Source organism: Lytechinus pictus, unplaced genomic scaffold (genome assembly GCF_037042905.1).
Source record: "Lytechinus pictus isolate F3 Inbred unplaced genomic scaffold, Lp3.0 scaffold_19, whole genome shotgun sequence".
Taxonomy (NCBI): Eukaryota; Metazoa; Echinodermata; class Echinoidea; order Temnopleuroida; family Toxopneustidae; genus Lytechinus; species Lytechinus pictus.
Genome location: NW_026974140.1, coordinates 5302470 through 5324645, shown reverse-complemented (window position 1 = coordinate 5324645; position 22176 = coordinate 5302470). Strand labels below are relative to the sequence as shown.

At 34.5% G+C, this 22176-nt stretch overlaps 1 protein-coding gene across 5 annotated transcripts in view; it reads left to right on the top strand.

Moving 5' to 3' along the window:
• LOC129260993 (secretory carrier-associated membrane protein 1-like) overlaps positions 1-21832 on the top strand; it is a 33905-nt gene extending 12073 nt beyond the window's left edge. For 2 of the 5 annotated variants that reach the window (XM_054899018.2, XM_064114636.1), the window contains exons 4-9: positions 263-371; positions 1136-1264; positions 4614-4779; positions 8631-8732; positions 13827-13959; positions 16581-21832. In XM_054899018.2, coding sequence (XP_054754993.1) covers positions 263-371; positions 1136-1264; positions 4614-4779; positions 8631-8732; positions 13827-13959; positions 16581-16763 — 822 coding nt within the window. In that variant the 3' untranslated portion in view covers positions 16764-21832. Of the gene's footprint in view, positions 1-262; positions 372-1135; positions 1265-3684; positions 3851-4613; positions 4780-8630; positions 8733-12297; positions 12440-13826; positions 13960-16580 lie in introns of all 5 variants that reach the window. The other 3 variants (XM_054899015.2, XM_054899019.2, XM_054899016.2) reach the window with 2 other exon arrangements.
• The last annotated feature ends 344 nt before the right edge of the window (positions 21833-22176 follow it).

Here is a 22176-nt window from a genome sequence, read left to right as displayed (position 1 = left end):
AATGATGATAATTTAATATAGAATTACATTTTAGTTTGGTGTAGGAAAAAGCCCACTTACATTTTCACAATAAACATGACATTCAAATTGCCAGTCAGCCAGTTTTTATGGCGATATTAACACATTTTCCATCTCCACGATCATCTTTGCCTTTCACACTATCACAGATCCATTTTCTTGAATTTTGTGGGTTCGATCAGAGTGGTCTAGCTTTGGAGATTGCATTTCTTTTCCAATTAATGATTCTCTTCTATTTTTATAGGCTGTTAGTGAAGGAGCAGCAGAATTACAAAAGAGACAGGAAGAGCTAGAAAGGAAAGCTGCGGAACTTTCAAGAAGAGAACAACAAATGAGAAGTGCACAATATAACAGTGAGGACATTTTAGTCTTTTATATCATTTTAAACAATATTGAAAATTTGTCAGTACAAAAGAAGAGTTGATATTTTATCAGTTTCAAAGCTTAAACTGTGACCCCAGATCACAAAGATGGATGAAATTTAACCCATTATAAATGCAGATTTCTTAATTTAGCTCAACAGGCTAATGAGCAATATATGGTTTTGACAAAGGGACAAAAAATAGGCTTGTTATGATTAAAATCATGAGTTTAAAGCCTTTATTTTAAGAAACCGTAGCTTAATCATTGTCTGAGTGATAACAAACATTAATTTTAATACCCCAAATGCGTATTCCTTGCCAGTCCTTTCTTAAAGTACAGTATACATGTACATGTATGTTTAAGCTGAATCAAGTACAATATTAAACACCTTGAAGTCTGCATAAACCATGCATTAATTACATGGTTGTAATGGATTCATTATTGGATTTGTTCAAGTGTGCAGATGAAATTAAGTAATACATGTACATGAAATCTAGATGTCGGGGTCAGATTATAGGTTTTGAATAAGAATTATCCTTTTATAATTTCCAACAAAATGAAAGTTCTGCAAAACCTGGTGATGTTCCTTTAATAAGTTCATTTTCTATAAATATGACAAATTCTTTAAACTGAAATTGGATACCAGCCCTTCAGTACGAAGAGAGTATCTTCTGATGTGTAAGTACAACATCTTTTGTCATCAAACTGATTATATACATGTTAATGAAAAATGATTATTATTTTTTTTTTGAAGCACGAGAGAACAATTGGCCACCGCTTCCCAAATGGTTTCCTCTCCAGCCCTGTTTCTATCAAGACTTTGCTGTTGATATCCCCTTGGAATTCCAGAGGACAGTCAAATTGGGATATTATCTTTGGATTGGTGAGAATTAGGAATTACTCTTCTCATAATTGCCCTGTCTTTACCACTCTCTTTCAACCTGTATCAAATGGTATTTTGTAAAAACAACTCCAGGTGGGTGTTTCACAAAGCTCTTCATTTGTTATGAGTGACTTTACGAACAACTTTTGATTCTTTCTTGTGAGTTAAATCAACACCAAGGAAAATTTGGTTCATATAATTTACCACAAGAAAAGGTCACCAATTGTTCACAAAGTCACTTGTAACTTATAAACGGCTTTATGAAACACCAACCAGGTTTACTGTTAGATACTATGGCATGGTGCATGTTTGGTGTAAACAGGGACTTTTGAATGATATGTACACAAATAGTACATCGCCACTGTTTTGTGAGCAGGGCCATTACCACACTCAGTGTAGAGGGGCTTGTAAACTAGTATAAGATATACATGTACCATGTCTTTTCCAAATTCCTAAATTTGAATCAAAATACCTCTTTTTTCATTGAATTACATGTGCATTTCTGAAAAGATATTGTTTAAAAAGGTTGCCATTTGAAAGTAATTCAATGTATTCTTTTCAACAGACTACAAATGTAATATTGTATCTATGGAAGGTGTGTACTTCTGGACCATTTCACAAAATGTGTCATCGCTTGCTGCTGTTGCAAGCTACTGAAATGATTGCTTTTGATTGGTCAAGAGTAAATTTGTGAATTGGTTAACCATATTTTTATTGTTCGAAATAGACATTAGAAATGAAATACTCCGAAAATCTGTTTTGCCCAATTGATCGTGGGCCCAGCAGCTGCTGTGCAGCGCCAGATCCCTTATTGTTGAACGCCAAACAGAGTAGCAGCAACTCCCATCTTTTAACGTCTTTTGGTCTGACGCGGCTGGGGTTTGAACTCCCGGTTGTGAGACGGACGCTCTACCAACTGAGCCAACACACTGGTATTGATAACAAGCTAAATGAAACTGAGCACAGAATGATTAATGAAGGGCAAGATATCATGGAAAGTTCACTTGTGTTGGAGCTGATTTTTAACCAGTTTGGAGTAGTCTGGAGTGACGTCTAGAGCTGCTTGTGTAAAGCTGGTTCAATGTTGGTCTGGTGCTGATTAAGAGAACGTATGTAGTCACATTTCCCCTATGGCGGCCATACGGCGAGTTGAAAACAGTCATGTTAACATTCTTTGTACCAGCTACATATAGGTGGTTTGAATGAAAATAATAAAACAGCTGTTTATGGCTCGCTGTAGGGGAAATGTGACTGCGGCATTAGGAGTTTGTTTTGAATCATAGCAAATAGAATTTCAACGGGCAGTGAGAAATTTTCAGTGAAAAGTTATTTCACTTGGATTCTCCCACTGTTGTTGTATTTCCATTACACTTTTGAATGGAATGTCTAAGAAGATGTTATTTGAGAAATGGCCCTGGACAATTTGTTCCATGAATTTTAGGCCAGTATTCACATGTACTTTATATCCTATTTTGTTTTGCAACACTCGCTATTCAACATGTGGATTACCCATATTCATCCAATTTCATGCTCTGATTCTTGGATTGGTATTGGCACCAAAAAAAAAAATAGGAGTAACCTCATGATGAATTGAATGTGTTGTCTAGATGCTTTTGGTTTGAATGTGCTATGTCATTTCAAGTGCATAGCTAAATACAAAATATAATGGCCAATAATTTCATGGTTGTACTGACCCACGGTGTCTCTGATATTGTTCATCCATTGCCGCTCTTGACCTAGGATTGAAGGTGTACCTTGCCGTCTCTGTGACAATAATTGCAGAGCCTTCATGAATAGTGCCTTTGTTGCTGGCAAGATTAGACTGACTTTGAGTTCTTAAACTCCACTGGTACATGTACTGTACATCACCAAACTGCAGCTCGTACAGTGGGAGCTCCAATTGACAATAGCACTTATCTAATGACCTTGACCAAACTTGGAACTACATTTCCTTCTATTTTATTGGGTTTGAATATGTATCTTGCAATCTCTGGCACACATACAGTAGCTGGGCCTTCATGAAGGATGTCAGCATTGGTATTGGTATGGTTAGGCTTTAGAAGAGTTGCTGAAATCTAGTAGATACATCATTTGAATTGTAAAACAGACAGCCCAGGGTTTGAACTCCACAATGGCTCAAATGACCTGTGGTGAGAGATGATCTGCACTTCCAATTTTCTTTCAAGTGTAAATGTTTCGTTCAGAAAGGAAGAGTTAAATGTTGAGAGCACTGTCATTGGGAACCTTGCTGAACCTCTGTTACATCGTATTATATTGAGCACCTTGGGCAACTTGTCAATTGGATATCATACTAGTAGTTTTTGTAAGGAACCACTATTATCATGGCTGTTAATAAAAAGAAAATAAGTTTTTATTTTATTCAGGATGATGCATGTGCCCTGTCTTCCTCTTTATCCCAGCTTATGCTTTGGTGCTGATACTGAACAGTATCTTTGCTGTGGTATACCTTGGTGTAGCTGGGGGCTCTAGCTCAGGAGTGTGCTTTGGTCTCAGTCTGGTCGCACTCTTCGTATCCACCCCCTGTGCGCTTGTCTGTTGGTATAGACCAATGTACAAAGCATTTAGGTAAGGTCCAGCAACCGACATTCACCAATGCATACCATCCTGTGACATCTCATAATGGACACGCCCACCATTCTGTATTCAGCGTCAATCATGTATCGGGTTCAAATTTTTTGTCTATATTTTGTGTATCGACCATTTCTGTGCTTTTTTTGCGTACGCTCATTTCAGTGAAATCAAAAGAAGCAGTGTCCGTTTTGCATATCTCGACAATCGTAACATTTAAAAATGAAAATTGTTCTTTTTCATGTTGTGATGGTGGCAAGCCTTCCCAGAACAAGATCATATTAGCATAATCAGATACTGCAAATCATCTCAAACTGACATTTTGTAATGAATGGCAGATCATCTATTTTATTTTACATCGAGTAGTATGATTATGGTATTCATTTCAGATTTCACTCACTTCATGTTTATGTGTGTTTTTCTTTCTCTCCTTGATTCTTATTCTATTGCTGATAATTTTCCTCTTGCACCTTGGGCATTTTCATGTCTTTTTCACTTTTCTTCTACTCTGCTTTTTTTCTCCTGTCTGTTCTTTTCTTTCATTCCTTCTCTTTTATTTTTCCCTTTATTTTTTATTTCCATTTTACTCCCCCTTCCTCTTCCCCTTTCTCTTGATTTCCTTTTCTTTTCGCTTCTCTATCATTTTTCCTGCCCCCTTTATTCCCTCATTTAATTTTCATTTCTCTCTGTTTCTTTTTCTCTCTCCCATTTGCTATCTCGTCACCCTCATCTTCACGTCAAAACAATTTTTCATCTGCAGTATATTCGCTGTTATTGTTCATAAACCTGTGGATCGTCCTTGCCTACTTTGCCGTTTTCAAAGGAGGAAACGCCGGGCTCTGTTTTGGATTAGCCATTCTCTTTCTGGTCCTCAATGTGCCATGTTCCTTCATCTGTTGGTACCGAGCATTATACAAAGCTTTCAGGTATTGTTGAGCAACGGAAGACCAGTTTGTTATTAATGTTACATAATGTCACTAAAGGCCACCGCACACCTTACGCTGGTCCATGATCCGATTTTGAAACAGAACACATTTTGCTTGTTTTTTGAAAATGTGAATGAAAAGTATCAATTTATTTGAGGTTAAATTTACTGTTACTAATATAACAATTTTGAATGATTGCCAGCTTTTATTTTGGAGTTAAGGTCAAATTAGTTTCAAATCGTATCCAATCATACAATTGCTATGACATCATTATGTCTAGATATTAAATTCGCTTTTATTCTAATAAGGATGATAGCATAGTCACAGATTTTAACATACGTATTCGTAGGATGATTTAGGACATTACACAGTAAGATATTCCTTGTCTCAATATTAGCATCAAATTCTGTTTTATTCTAAAATCGGGTCACAGACCAATCGTGAGGTGTGCGGTGGCCTCAAAGGGATGGTTAGGGCTGAAAATATTTAAATCTAAATAAATAGAGTAAAATTCACAGAGCAAAATGCTGTAAAGTTAATCAAATTCAGATAACAAATAACGAAGTTATTGAATTTTAAAGTTTATCAATATTTTTTCATGTATATTCATTAGGTGGGTTGATGATGTCACTTCCCCACTTTCCTTTTTCTTATGTTATTACATGAAATCATAAATATTTTAGTATACATGTGTAAATGATGTGTTTCCATTATGATGAAATACGTTGCAGCAATAAATAACTAATGCACTTAATCAGTTGTCAATCCAATTGTTTTAGTTCTTGGAAGAAAATTTTTGAATAAACCTAATTTCATATAATAAAATACTAAAGAACAAGTGGGGATATGACATCATCAGCCCACCTAATGAATATTCATAAAGCCTAGAACTGTTGCATAAAACTTTTGCCATGAAAAACTCAAATAAGCAAAAACTCTGCCAAAATAATTATGCCATTGACACTTAACACATTAAAAAAAAACTCTTGCAAAAAATTGGTTAGTTTTCCTTTAATGCATCAGGCCCCAGGTCTTACCTATTTTTCTACCATCCATTGACAGTCAATCGCATTAAATTAGGAGCACAAATGCATTAATGCCGTCATTACTGTATGAAATGTGATTTTTTTTAAAGTTGGGTCTTATTTTTCATGCTTGGTACTCCCATGATAGGTATTGTAATTCAAAGATCCCTGTCCTGGGGGTTTATATAAAGCTTTCTGTGGATATATGTACATGCATTTGTATATCTCATCCATTATCAGCCTCAGGAATGGTCCTTTATTGATATCATGCCCACTGGGGTGACAACACATAATATCTCATACATGAGAGAAAAATTATCTTAAAAAAAAATGATTGATCTATCAAGGGAGGTACTGTATGAATGCTAGCTCTCGATTTCAAAAAATGAATCTACTGAGCATCCTTAAAGAGCCAGACCAGACCTAAAAGTGAAATTGACAAATCATATACCAATCAAAAGCTTATAAATAACTTAACACAGACATGCAAGTTTTATGCGTTTTCACCGTTTTCCGGCTGAGTATTTTGCTAAAGAATAACTCCAATTATATATTATCAGGTTTCGAAAAATACGCTTTCTTGTACATGGTTTCACTGGCCTGGAGACCATGATGTCATGTTGTGTAAGAAGCATTGTGATTCCATTGGTTTGTAATTTTTCTGCTTTTCAGATTTTGATTTGAATCTTTTTTTCAATTTGCACTAAAAAAATGTCATTGAAAACTATTCAGTGCTTGAATGAATGGAAACCAACAACTCTTCACTAGATTTTCATGATTTTTTGTTGTTGCTCTTATCCTTGAATTGCTATGTCAGAAAACGCAGATAGAATTAGTTGTGTCAAATAAGCAGAAAATATAATATGGTAAAAAGTATTCAAAAGCTTTAGATTTCATCAATTCAAGCTTGCAGGAAAAGATATTTATGATATCTTTTTGTGATAGAAGTGAAGAAATTAAATTACGTAATCTGAAAAGCGGAAAATCACCTAGTTTTTTGTGTACAAACCTATCAAATCACAACACTTCTAACACAACATGACGTCATGGTCTTGAGGCCAGCAAAAGCACTTACAAGAATTGGCAAATTTTTTAAGCCTTATAATTGGAGCTATTCGTAAGCATAATACACAGCTGTTAAGTGGTAAAAATGCATAAAGCTTGCATTTCTGTGTTAAGTAGTTTGTAGGCTTTCGATTGTCATTTTCACTTTTGGGTCTGGTCTGGGTCTTTAAAGGAAATAGTATGTCATTGGATATAAAGTAATAACAGTCATGTTTTTTATGCTCTTGAACATTTTGATATTTTGAGATCTATACAAAGTTTTAGCACCCCAGCTGAGTTATGTTAACCCTAAATAGACTGGGCTATTTCGACGCCTAAGAAGACTGGGGGGGGGGGGCTGATTCAGCCCCCCTTATCTCTGCCATCGATCGAAAATTGGCACGCGCGTTACCCATGGCATTATCTACGAAACTATATTATCAAATTCTGCGAAAAAACTCATTGCTCATTAATTATGCTAATTTATGCGTAAAATCATAAGTTTGCTCTAATTAATAAAATAATGCCCCTAATATGCTAATTTTTGTTTCACATACCCTAAATAGGCATCTGATCAAATTTATTTTTCAAAAATGTCAACATCACATTTATTTTCTTATGTACTCGATTGTTTTCTAAATTTCTTATGTATTTCTTTGTTTTTTCGAAATTTTGTTTTTTATTGTATTTTCAATGGAAATTGTCGGGGACTTTATTTTGACCATAAACAAGATAAAATTAAATAATGATACATTTTATGAATTTTGGCTAAAACACTATTAGCATTGGATTTGTACACAAATTCACGTTTTTGAGCAATTTTGGGTTTGCATGCACTTACGAAATGTTGCGTAATTTCGGAACCACATACCTGGGGGTCACAATTTTGGTCTCAAAAGTTGCGCGAGACTTGAAAGTAAAAAGTCAGCGAGCGACGCGGTAAAAAATTTCGAGCGGCGGATTTATCGCTAAAAATATGGAGGGGGGGGCTGAATCAGCCCCCCCCAGTCTTCTTAGAGTTAATCATATATTTTCCATCTATACATGAGCATACATTCCAACATATTCAGTTCATTCATTATATGTGACAATCAAAAAATCATGTTCTTGTGCTGTATTTTAGGTTTGTTTTGTTCTGAAGTAACCCTCTTTTTCTGAGAAAAGTTTGTAGTAGAGAAGGATGATGCCATTGCCTGAATCAACTAGGAAATTATGCAGATCATTGTAACCAGATATAAATTAGCTAGTTACCTGGATGAAAAATAAACAAATTTCATTTATTTATTATTTTTTTTTTTGAATATTCATTTAATTGAAGCTTGGCTGTCTTTAGTCATTATATTTATATTTTTAAAACAAATTTAAAAACAAGGAAATAAATGAAAAATATATTTTATAACATTATTTTGAATAATATTTTTGAATAATGATTGAATTAAGTTGGTTTATTTGTATACAAATTTGAATTCATGGAAATTAATGAAAAAAATTATCTGAATCACAAATGAATAAGACTTTGAATAGTGATCAAATTTAAGAAAAGATGATAGTAAATAAGTTTAAAAAAACTAAAAGATAACAATTTTTTTTCAAAATCTCTCTTTGTAGGTCTGCATTATTTTTTTTAATTGAATTCCTAATTATATTACAATTAGAGCAAGAAGGTGCTGATGCACATGTAAAAGTAATGTTTTTGTGTTCAGTTTGTATGTTTTGACAAGAATTATGTTTGCCATAGAAACATTTAAAGAAAATTTCTTTTTTTCTTTTCTTTTGTTACAGGAGTGACAGCTCCTTCAACTTCTTTCTCTTTTTCTTCATTTTTTTCTTCCAATTTATTGTTACTGTTGTGCAAGCGATAGGCATTGATCAGTTCGGAACAGTGTAAGTATACTCTTAATTTCTTATTCTTCTATTGAGTCTTATTGATCAAAATGTTGTTTATCATTGTGTGACAAGAAATATGAGATACATGTATTCCCTTTGATTTAGAAGTTTATGACAACTCGATTTTGCTCCCTATCCATTTCCTTATTTTTGACTTCCTCTTCTATCCATCTGCTTTTCACTCCCTCTCCTTTTTGTCTCACCTGCATAGCAGAGTGAGACTATACAGTAGGCGCCACTTTTCCGATGGCGGCGGCATCAACATCAAGGTTAAGATTTTTGAAATGACAGCATAACTTAGAAAGTATATGGACCTAGTTCATGAAATATGGACATAAGGTTAATCAAGTATTTCTGAATATCCTGCCTGAGTTTCAGGTCACATGACCGAGGTCAAAGGTCATTTAGGGTCAATGAACTTAGATCATGTTGGGGGAATCAACATCAAAATCTTAACCTAAGGTTAAGTTTTTGAAATTTCATCATAACTTTGAAATTATATGGACCTAGTTCATTAAACTTGGCTGGCCATAAGGGTAATCAAGTATCACTGAACTTCCTGTGCGAGTTTCAGGTCACATGACCAAGGTCAATGATCTTTGGCCAAGTTGGGGTTTTGGTGAATTACCATCATACATGTAACTTTGAAAGTTTATGGATCTGATTCATAAAACTTTGACATAAGAGTAATCAAGTATCGCTGAACATCCTGTGCGAGTTTCAGGTCACATGACCAAGGTCAAAGGTCATTTAAGGTCAATGAACTTTGGCCATGTTTGGGGTATTTGTTGAATTACCATCATAACTCTGTTAGTGTATTGGTCTAGTTCATAAAACCTAGACATAAAAGTAATCAAGTATCACTGAACATCCTGTGCGAGTTTCAGGTCACATGACCAAGGTCAAAGGTCATTTAAGGTCAATGAACTTTGGCCATGTTTGGGGTATTTGTTGAATTACCATCATAACTCTGTTAGTGTATTGGTCTAGTTCATAAAACCTAGACATAAAAGTAATCAAGTATCACTGAACATCCTGTGCGAGTTTCAGGTCACATGACCAAGGTCAAAGGTCATTTAAGGTCAATGAACTTTGGCCATGTTTGGGGTATTTGTTGAATTACCATCATAACTCTGTTAGTGTATTGGTCTAGTTCATAAAACCTAGACATAAAAGTAATCAAGTATCACTGAACATCCTGTGCGAGTTTCAGGTCACATGACCAAAATCAAAGGTCAATGAACTTTGGCTATGTTGGGGGGAATTGTTGAATTTAACCATCATAACTCCGAAAGTGTTTGGATCTAGTTCATAAAAAAATTTGGACATAAGAGTAATCAAGTATCACTGAACATCTCATGCGAGTCAAAGGTCATTTAAGGCCAATGAACTTTGGCCATTTCGGAGGTAATTATTAGATTGCTGTCATAACTTTCAAAGTTCATAGATATAGTTTATGAAATGTGGATATAGGAGTAATCAAGTATCACTGACAAGTCTTAGGTCACATGATCAAGGTCAACTGTCATTTATTGTCATTGAACATAGTATTGTATCATTATATGAATTGTGTTTTTGTGAATAATTATGTTGTAGTTTTCAAAGTCAGCACTGCTGCTATATTGAATCGCATGATGCAGGTGAGACTGCCAGAGGCGCTCCACTTGTTGTATATTCTCTTCTTGTCCTCTTCTATTTCAACTCCCTTATTCATCATATCTTCTCTAACTGCAGTCCAATTCTCGTCTTTTCATTGCCTTTCATTCTTTTTATCTTTGCACCTCGTCTGGGTCTTGTATTACACAGAGGTTTGCGATTTACCGTACGCTTGATTTTTATGAATAATTGTATTCGATTCAATCAATTGTAAAAAATGTTCTACAATGATTGCTAAGCTTTGTGTTACGGTCCCCTGTTTTTCCTATCTTATTCCACTTTGCTTTATATTGTCATACATCTCTTTATCTCACCTCTCCTGAATTCTCATCTTTTCTTTCTCTTTTTTTCCCTGTCTACACTCTTCTCTATCTCTTATTTATACATCATCATTATTGACGAACATGCCTTGTTAGAATATTAATGAATATTTTAAGTCATGGTATAAAGTTTCATCTTAAAAAAGTAGAAAAGTATACAAAAAGCCACCTTTGTATCGTGTGAATGTTTAGGTTTTGAACAATATCAGTTTCATTCTCTGCCTCAAATGCAGGATGATTTCAACACAATAATACAGCATTAATAAATAGTATATATAGTGTATATTTCCTCTCTTCCCTTAGCAGACTTCCTCAAAAGATCATCTTCTTCAGGAGTACATATTCAACACTTCTTATCCTGCTGTGAAGATCTTCATAATTATCTTGTTCCCAATAAAATATCCACTGTAATGATTCAGTCACTTGACTCTTAATCCCAGAGTTGAGGGTTTGAATCCCACCCGGCACTAAGGTCTGACTCTTTGGCAAGGCACTTATCCACGTTAAGCACTCTTAGAGACAGTGATTTTCCGCGATCGCGGAAAACGGACGGAATTCACGGAAAGGGCCTTTTGAAACGGAAAGTGACATTTCAAACGGAAAATCACGGAAAACGTATTTTCCCTCAAAATACACAGAATAGCAACAGAAATTACTCCAAAATCACAACAAAATGAGAATATTAAATGGCCACAAAACCCCAGAAAACACGATCTCACTTCGCTACTATCATGACAATTCACACATTGTGACTGCACCCGACATCAGCAGCACACTCGATTGTACCCCGCACCCGTACCCCCGGCCAGCCGGCCGGGTTGGGCTTCACATATGCACACATATCGTTCAACTGCACGGTCGTGTGTTGCTGCCCTCTACGTTTGAAGATGTAACAGCACGATATCGTGGTCTTAAAATCCAAGGTGGCGGATTGGCAAAAGCCGTTGACTGATGATGACGATGTCCAAAACCCCCCAAAATTATCGATGAAATATCATTTCACCGTGAAATAATGCTAATAATGTGAAAGGTGAGGATGTATGCATGCTAAATGGGTTTGTAAAAATATTTTATGCACCCGCATAGATCCGATTAGAACGGATTCTATTGTGTTGTTGGTACAGTAGCAGATACAAATTTTGACCAGTGCGAGTGTACATGTTGTGATTTTGCTATTCAATGTGTAAACGGAATTGTCACTTTTCCGTGTGTACAAAGTCTATGGGGAAACGGAATTTCCGTTTTCTGACATGCTGAAACGGAATTTGAGATTTTCTGAAACGGAAAAGGCAATTTTTTGAAACGGAAAATCACTGTCCCTACACTCTCCACCCATGTGTTGAATCGTTACTCGATAGGATGTGAACGTCAATGTGATAAGATTGGCCTGGGTGCATTGGTAATAAAACAGTTGCCTGGCCATGATACTCCCCAGGAAGTGGAGATAGTGTGCATTATGTGTGGAATAGTGATGGATCCAAAGACCGTGGTAATGATTACATGTAAAGAGTTATATAGAAGTGCTAATTGAGTGCTATGTAAATGTAATCATTATTAACTACTATTTTGTATCCTTCTCTCTTTAGAGGTATAATCAATGGCCTTTCATTGATAGGCTCAGGTAGTAAAGGTGATGACAAGTCTGGAATGATTATAGGTGGTCTAATGCTAATGATTGGTTGCATGTTTGGCACGTTGGCTGTGTTAGACCTTCTCTATCTGATAAAGGTATGAATTCACCATCCATTTTGCAGCTTCATGCTCTTTCTCATCGTGATCATCATGTGCTGTGGCCATCAGTTATCTTCATCATTGATCCATTTTGAACATGATTGCCAAATGCCTCAAGAAGATCATCTTGTGACATTTCCACTCTTAGTAAGATGTATGCAGAAGTCATGATATGGTTGATGATGACATCACAAAATCAAATATTAGTTTTCACTGGTCTCATGCGCAGTCTTTGATGGAGATATCACTGTTTATTCCCTCTTTTTAACAACGTGAATATGTTTGCATTGTATATACATCATTCTCATATTCTACGGGTAAGTGCATGTATTTTCACTGCAGACAGTTGCCTTTTTCTCAATTGTACACTTGTGTTGACATCAGGATAATGATATACATGTATAAAATCATTTCAGAAGCTATGTGTGATGGAAAAGAGACCGAACATTTCATTCAGTAGTCCTAATCTTACTCCTTGTTTTCATTTATTTCCATTCATTTCTAGCATATTGTACATTCATGCATAGTGAATACCAATCTCTAAAAGCAGCCATTTCTGCATTCACAGATTGCCCAGTGCCATGCTGTACAGAAAGGAAATCTTCAAATCACAATCAAATCACTTCAATGCTTCCCTGTCCTTGTGCATATTTTAAAGTATATGTTACAAGGAAAGTTTAACTTGAGCCTTGACCCTGTTTCATGAAACACATTGTCATTCGAAAGCATCTCAAATTGTGTTGTATGATTGGTTGAGAGGAAATTTGAATATAAATCTCACACTTGGTATTATTGGTCAAATTGTTTTTTATGAAACAGTCTTCAAGGGTCAAAGTTGGTTCTTTGTGAAATCAAAAATACTTCTTATACCACCAATGCTAAACTCTGCAGTAATATGATACGATGCAAAAATGTCACTTCATAGCAGAAATTCATTTTCACACTCAATTGACTGGCAAATGTCCGTCCACTTTATTCTTTTGGGACATATTAGACCTCCATTGAGGCCGGATTGGGGGGGATTTAATTTGCTGTTATAGTTTTCTTATCTTTTTTATCCCATCATTTGTGATGATATTTCCTTTGTTTTCCTTTCCTTACAAAAGCTGAATGGGGAAATCGTCCTTGGTTTCAAGTTGTTTTAAGAAATGTAAAAAAAAACTACTACAATAAAACAAGAATAAAGTAACAGGAAAAGACACAATTTAAGAGGGATTTAAATTTTAAGAACATCTTCAGAGTACACTTTCCTGTCTGCTTATATTAAAAGAGATAGCTGCTCACATTTTATATGCCATTGTGTATGTTTCCTTCTGCTTCATGATGCATATCAGTATCAACCATTCTATGTATGTTTTCTTCATTTTCATTCATCGTATTTTAGGGGCTGGGTTAATGGGTTGCAGTCAATGGGCAAAGCTGAAAATGTTTCTGGAAAGGCCATCGCCGGATGTATGTTAATAAATGCAGCTCTTTTCACCACAATGGCCGTCCTAGATGTCATCTATCTGCAAAAGGTTAATGATCAGAAATTTTGTCAAAATTTGGTATTCATGTGCTTCTTAAGATTTGTGTGTGTTTCCATATCAACCATTCCATGTGTGTTTTCATTTTCTTTCCTAATGATTTAGTGGCTTGGGTGAATGGATTTACCAAAATGGGTGAATCTGTCACTGTTTTCTGAAAAGGCCTTGGCAGGATGTATGTTAATAATTGCAGCTCTTTTCACTGCCATGGCCATCCTAGATGTCATCTTTATGCAAAAGGTTAATGATATTAAAGGTCAAGTCCACGCCACAAAAGTGTTGATTTGAATCAATAGAGAAAAATCAGACAAGCTGTATGCTGAAAATTTCATCCAAATCAGATGTAAAATAAGAAAGATATGACATTGTATGGTTTTGCTTATTTTTCACAAAATAGGTATATGCACAATTTATAGTCACATGCAAATGACAGTTTATAATGTCCCTCACTCACTATTTCTTTTGTTTTTTGTTGTTTGAATTATACAATATTTTAAGTTCTATAGATTTGACAAAAAGGACCAACTTGATTGAAGCATAAACAATGGTAATTCCACATATTCAGGGAGAAATAAATTGTTTGTTTTACAGGGCAAAGAGGAGAAAATTAGAATATTTCATGTAATAAAATACAAAAGAAATAGTGAGTGGGTGACGTCATCAGTCCCCTCATTTACATACCAACCGGAATGTGCATTTAACTGTATTGTGAAATTAAACGAAATTTAAATATGTCATAACTTTCTTATTTTACATCCGGTTTTGAGGAAATTTTCTGTGTTATGTTTGTTGGATTTTTCTCTTTTTATTCAAATCAAATTTTTGTTGGGGTGGACTTGTCCTTTAAAAAAAATGATCAAAATATATCATAGCATTGAAAGACAAGCATGCTGCAATTTTTTAACTTGGTCATGTCAAACTTTCATGGGAAGTAGATCAAAATTTGATGACACATGACTTAGTAAAAAGACAATGGAAACCTGTGTACTATACCTGCATATCTGGGGCTCAGCTAATTGTGTTGCACCATTGAATTGAATCACATTCAATTTTTTTCTGATCTTGTTGGGATGCCACGTTTCAGATTTAAGTCTGAATTCAGGCTTTTTCAATATATTTTTTTTGGCTCTAGAAAACACCTATTTTCATGTACATGTAGGAAAGGGGTTCATTCTAGATGATTTTCAGACTTTTTAATCAATTCTAAGTGGATCATTTGGGCAACTCCAAACCATCGATAGTCATATAATGACTTAACCATATGAGGCAAGAAAAATATACAGCAAATCCATATTAAGTTTGTCAGTAGTCTAACTAGATTCCACTCTATTTGATTGACAAAAACATGTCAGTGGGTTAAAATTCTATTGGTGTGAAAGCCTGTAAATGCAGTCCACCATCGTGAAACTTGCTGACTTGACTACACCTTTATAACTTGGCACAGACATATTACAAATGTATTTGTAATGCTCACACATGTTTTAAAGTAAAAACTTTGGCTCACTTTCCAAAAGACCTTATCATACATAAGCTCATAACACCCTCCCTTAGAGGATATATAGGAATATGTGTAAACGCAGTTGTCAGAAATGCGCCAGCTACAGACCCCCATTGCATGCAAGACAATGGTTTCATCCTATAATATAGGGGGTGCGATGACGTCAATGCGTAATTATGTTTAGTGTCGTCTAGGTTTCATGATGATGGACATCCTTTGAGAGGCATTAAGTAAATAAATTTGCGAAAAAAAATTATCAGAAAACATCTTTGTGTTCACACATCCTCTTTTATTCTATAATATCATACCAAACTACCTACCCTGTTTATAAATCATAGCAGCTCATTAGATCAATGTGATATATTTCATGAAGTTTATCAGGAAGCATTAAATGTGATCATACATTCCATGAATATAAAATCTCATACATCTTCCATATGCATCAAGTATTTGATCAAATATTGCAGTATTAAGATGATATATTATATGTAGAGTATGAAGGAAGAACTGTCAAACTTTCACTGTCCCATTTTAGCTATTTTTCCAATCATTCTTTTCCCAGGAATGAGTGTCATATTCCCTTCCAAATTAAATCAGCAGAAAGTGATTGTTTTTTTTCCTCCTTGGTATCATGAAATATAGTAAATTCTTTACTGATCTGTTATTGTAATGAATTAAACTCCAAGATACAAATACACTAAAAACAATTCCAAGAAAAAAACTGATTCAATTTTCTATCACAATTTCCCATTTTTTTGGACCACTTTCTAAATATTCAAATAAATTTAACAATAACATGTCTTTTAAATGGAGTGTTTTTTGCTTAAAAAAATACAGGTGCATTTATAGCTGATATGTATGATGCTAATTTTTTGAGAATTCACTTAGTGTAGTGACCGTTATCTCTTGTCTCTCTACTTGGTTTCCCATAAAAAGCAGAACAGTGGATTTGAAATACTATGCACTGAATTTTTTTTTTTTACATCATTGGTTAAAGCATCTTCTACAGAATTTAAAATCCACTATTCTACTTTTTCTGAAACACCTAGTACATATATATGTATTTCGGATCCAAGTCAATAATCTTTATTTTCATTGTCCACCAAACGTGTAGGTCCATGCACTGTACAGAGGTACAGGCGCCAGCTTCTCAAAGGCCCAGGAAGAGTTTGCGAGGGGTGTCGTCACCAACCCTGGTGTACAGACCGCGACAAGAGAAGCCGCGGCCAGCGCTGTGAGCGGCGCCACCACATCCATGTTCAGCTCCGGTGGAGGAGCGGGAAACAACAGAATGTGAGCCGGAGACATTTGACAGGAAAATGGACGTTTGTATAATCGGCTCTACCTGGAGCCAGTTTAGTTTTGATGATTACCTAGAACCAGGGGTTGATAACGACCACAAGAGAATTGTGTTTCCTGATGAAGGCTATGGAGTAACATCATGGAAGAATGATACGCTACAGTATGTCAATTTTTTTTCATAAAATGACTAATCTACTTCTCTTCTATGTCAAACTCTTGCAATATCAGTTACAAAAATATAATTAATATTATTAATGACAGTCTAAGCAAGTTGTGAAACAAACATGGTAATCTTGCACTTATTTTCATGATTAAAATTCCTGGAAAGACACATTTTATATCTATATCTACCGTATATTTATCTCACCATTATGTCTTTTTCATTATAATCAATTCCTGTCTTTGTGTCAAAGGTCTCATTGCCTTTATTTTCACAGTGTTATAATGCAATGAATTTCTGATGAAAAGAATGGAGGGGACTAATATGAATTCCATGTACCTCTGATGGTATGGTGAAATGATATTATTGAATTGATTTACCATTAAGGCTCATATCTGGAGAACCTCATTGAAACCAATCTTTAATGACATATGCAATCATCAAGTTGACAACAGACTTGGAAAAGGCTAATGAGTGGAGACTGAATTACGGACCTTGATTGATTTAATGATATGGTGTCATTGATAGAATTTAAATTGTGTATTTTCTATTCGAAATTGGTTGGTTTGCCTGACTGTTAAGATAGGACAGCGAAGAGAGACTGGATTACAAGGATTAGAGTGGATAGGTCACGATGGTTTGTGGCATAGGTTTTTTTTTCAGTTTGTTGCGTATGATTATATTCAAATGGATAGATAAAGAACAAAGATTATGAATCTTTTGAAATGAATGATAAATTAACGGCTCAAGAGTGCTATTCTTGAAATGCTACTGTGGTTCCCGTATAACACGCTTCATTCTATAAGGGGGGGGGGGTGTTAAAGATGATTTCAGTCAGAGACGCCACGTTAAAACAACTTTGTGTGAGATTTTCATGACTCGGCGTCATGGTGTGTGCATGTGCTGGGTAGAGAACCAACCAAGTGGTTGCCCCCGCTCTATGGCAACCTAGCTCACTGTGCTCCAAAGTTTCGTCTGTGATCATGTGATATCGGAGACATCTGCATGTACATGATATTGTTTAATAAAAAATAAGTGAAAAAGACGCCTGTTTGAAGGATCATATGAGATTATTTCTGATATCAAGATACAACTTTGCAATTGGTAACAAAATACTTCACAAGATCTCAGTTAATTGCAGTCATTAATATTTATGATCTATTATATAAACAATACCATGACCTTTGTCAGGTTTCAATATATATATTGTTAGATATATGACTTTGTGAAAACATTTATTTTCTATTTCATTCCATATGTTAAGTTATGTTAAGTGATGACATCCCAAATGTGAACCCTTCTGTGATATTTTTGTATTTCTATAATGCTATATTTATACATGTGACCTAGTTTTGAAAGTCTATGGGGGATATTTAAAGTCTTACGGTGAAGTATTTCCATTTAAAGTAATATTGACCATTTGAAATTTAATAACTTGATGAAGGGATATCAAAAATATGTCTGCTGTAAATTAGGTGTTGGCCGCTGTCAAACAGATCAGTTTCATTACAAGTTTTCCTTGTTGTTTGATGGACAATTTCATTTGTATCCTTCCAAGACAATTATATTTGATGTATTTGCCTATGATTTGCAAAGTATCTCCCCTTGAATCCATTCTTAGAATGTGTCATTATGGTGAATAAGACAATAGCTTATCAGAAGTAGAAGATTTGATATGTGTATAACACTTTCAATTTGTTCTCAGTGAGATGTTTTATATTCAATATTTATAAAAGCTTATGTAAGTTGTGTATTATGATAGTGATTAATACTAGATATATGTCTTTACATATGTGGAATATGACACAACTGATATAAGAGTATAAAAATGAAATAGTAGAAAATTTGGTAATACATGCCCTTGGGGTATAGAGGAATGGTACATCATTAATAATTACAATTTCTGCAATCACATTATAATTGAAAGATGCCCAAGCCAGGAGATAATCTTGTGATGATTTGTAACTTATAGATGCCCAAGCCAGGAGATAATCTTGTGAATATTTGTAACTTAAAGATGCCCAAGCCAGGAGATAATCTTGTGAAGATTGTGACATGAAGTATTCTATAACTTGCTATGAATTGAACTAGAGAGGGAGTCCTTTCGGCTGCAAAAAAGCAAGTGTTGTGTCTTTGCAGTATTTTATACTGTTATAGACCAGTTCGTAGTTACTCATGGACAATTTTCGGTCAAATGACCTTTCATTTCTTTCATTATGATAGGCAGATTTCAAAGCAAAACATTACGTAAGCTTGCCTCACATAGCAGGATGAAGAAATCGAATAGACCAGGTGACTAGAATAGCACACCAATGAACACTTTATGAAGGTATTTGTTGCATTCCTACTTTGAATGCATATCATAGCATGTTGCACAATGTACTTGGCAAACTGTGAAAACCAGTCGTTCGTGGACGCGTTGTTGTTTTTTGTGGATGTAAATGAAAACCACAATTCAAAAGAATATATGAATAATCAAGACATCAAAGTTGGTGCTTATCTCATTAGATTTTAAACCACCATGTCACTTTAGTACAAATGACCTTCCTCTGATCATGCGTAGAATCTTTTGATCATGCGCAGAAAGGAACTACGAACTGGCTTATTATGGAAGCATTGCTGGGTAATGAAAAATAACTTTCCCCACAAATATCAAATTATACACATTTAAACTGTACAAAGGATGAAAAAAAAACCAACACCTTTCTAGCAAAGAATACCCTTTCCACCTCATCAAAATACTGCAATTCTGTTTATGAGTTTGGTATACCTGTAGCGACTTCCTTTATTTTTTTTGTCGCAGTGCTTCTTCAATCAGAACTCATTTTCTCATGATATTCCATCCTAAGCTGCATGCATTATGGGCAAAATATTTTATTCTCTCTTTCTGTAGTCAAATAATTATTTGTATTCCATAGTTTTTCATGGAGGTTACCCAAATGATTGATCTATGCTGTGCTTGAAATATTCCTTACATTTCAACATGGTTTTAAACTCATGTTTGGGAGATCAAGTCGATGGAAAATGTATATATCTCATCAATGCTAGGCATTCCCCCCACATAGTTATATTGGTTGTCTTTTTGAACTGCCACAAATATATATATGAACCGTCAATAAAAAGGAAAAAAGTCATGAATAACTTTCTTTATTGATGGAAGAGTTTTTATAATACTCTCCCAGACACTTGACCTTTAAAACAAATTCTTTACTATTTGCAGATATATTTTACGAGTATTTTTATTTTGTTTATTAGTATGCTATCCTTTGTTAATTCTCTGTCATGGTTTACATTTTGTAGATATATTTCCATAGATATTTTTGTTGTTGATAGTAGATACACACAAAAAAAGAAAGCAATTTATAGTACTATTGTTGTAATAAAAAAAAATACTGCAATTGATAGGGAAATGCATTTTCAGTAAACTAGTTATGTATTTGTGTTTGATCCTTTGCTATAGAAATTATGTAGATAGTGTAGGTCATTTTTTAATGAATATAGATCGTGATATTGATCAAAATTGCATTGTGATTCATGGAGCATACAAGTTCAATGGGAAGTATACTGTACCGTAGTAGGCACGCAAGTCAGTTTTGATATTTTTAAAAATTGATTCACCTCCATATATGTAATATTCCTTATCTATTTTAGTTGAAACTTCTCATTTATGGCATAGACTCTTGACAAGTTTAATTCAGTTGTTGATATAGATTGGCTTGTAATTTGTAGATAGGTCATATCTATGTGAAATTGTTGTAAGTGAAAGGGCAATGGAAATGGGCTGTTTTCAAATTCATTGAATTCAGATAGGTTAATCTTATCTAATGCATATTTTGAATTCAAAAGCCCTCTTAAGATGGCAGGAAATGTGTTTGTTCAATGCATGATTATTATGGCATGGTTTTGTTATTTTACCAGACATGATTTGTTTTTCACTAATTCCAAAATTTCAGTATAAAATGTCCTGAAATAGCAAAGTTTCATTAATTAGACAATGGCTTGTATTCATTCATGGGAATGACATTAAAATTCAGTAGTATAATGAGGTTCACGCAAAGAGCCACTCAAGAAGAAAATCAAGTTATCATTTCCGATGGGTTCCACATCCACCTGTGTTAATCATGTTTGTTTGCTATGCTTTCATACATTGAGGGCTCTATGGAAAGTGATTCGAAAGTACATTTTCTCATGGTATCTTAAAAATTTAAAATAATTTTTTTTTCAAAGAAATGTTCCTACCTGAATAGTATTCTGATATTTATGAATCAATTTTCATCAAAAGCGGATTTTGAACCTTTTGGAGGTGATCTTTTTAGATGCAATTTTTCAATGAGACGATAATTAATCCCTCTTGCAGCTCAAAAAGTTGTACTGGGTTTTGATTGTCTGACAGATAACAATTGGTTGTATATATTTTTCTTTATACAAATATTCAGCACTCCTTGAGCTGTCTAGCAAATCTTTATATTTGTAACAATGTAGTATTGAGCACAAAGTTATTATATAAGAGCCATGTATACCCAAATCTGCCTAATTAAATGTTTTTAAAATCAAAAGGACTTGATTCAGAACATTTTGGTGCACATCTCTAAATTATTTTATCATTTATATTACTGGAAGTTTTAGCTACATGAATGTGAAATGAATATTTCTATGGAAATATCTTACAGGGGAAAACTAAAGCATTACTATGTATATGATGTAATCAGAATGATTTATATATGTATAACTCTTTTATGATGGAACATGATGGTTGAATGAAATTATTTGGTTTGTATAGTAACATATGCATAAATACAGAGGGGAAACATTTCATACATAATTGCAGTCATTGTCTTGTTTAACTTTATTTAAATTGTATTCTTGACTTGTTTCCCATTAAAGACTTGCATAGACCTATCTGATATTACTGTTATATTGTTTGTTGGCTTGTTTTCCATTTATTAACCTTTTAAATTACTATAAACTTGTGGCACATATACCCCTCCCTCCCAAAAATATGTACAGCTACATGTAGATTGTAGTTACAGTTAACCCTATCTAGGTCGGGGTATTTTGTAAGATCATATGGCCGGGGAGGGGCCTCCTTGAGAGCTCGTCCGTTGACTGCCCAATTGCGCCGAAAATTGGCATGCATGTTTAAGACATATTCTATGAAATTGTAAAATGATTTGTTTCATGCAAATTGCTATTCATTAATTGTGCTAATTAATGCGTAATTGGTATGCAATATCAAACTTTTTCCTCT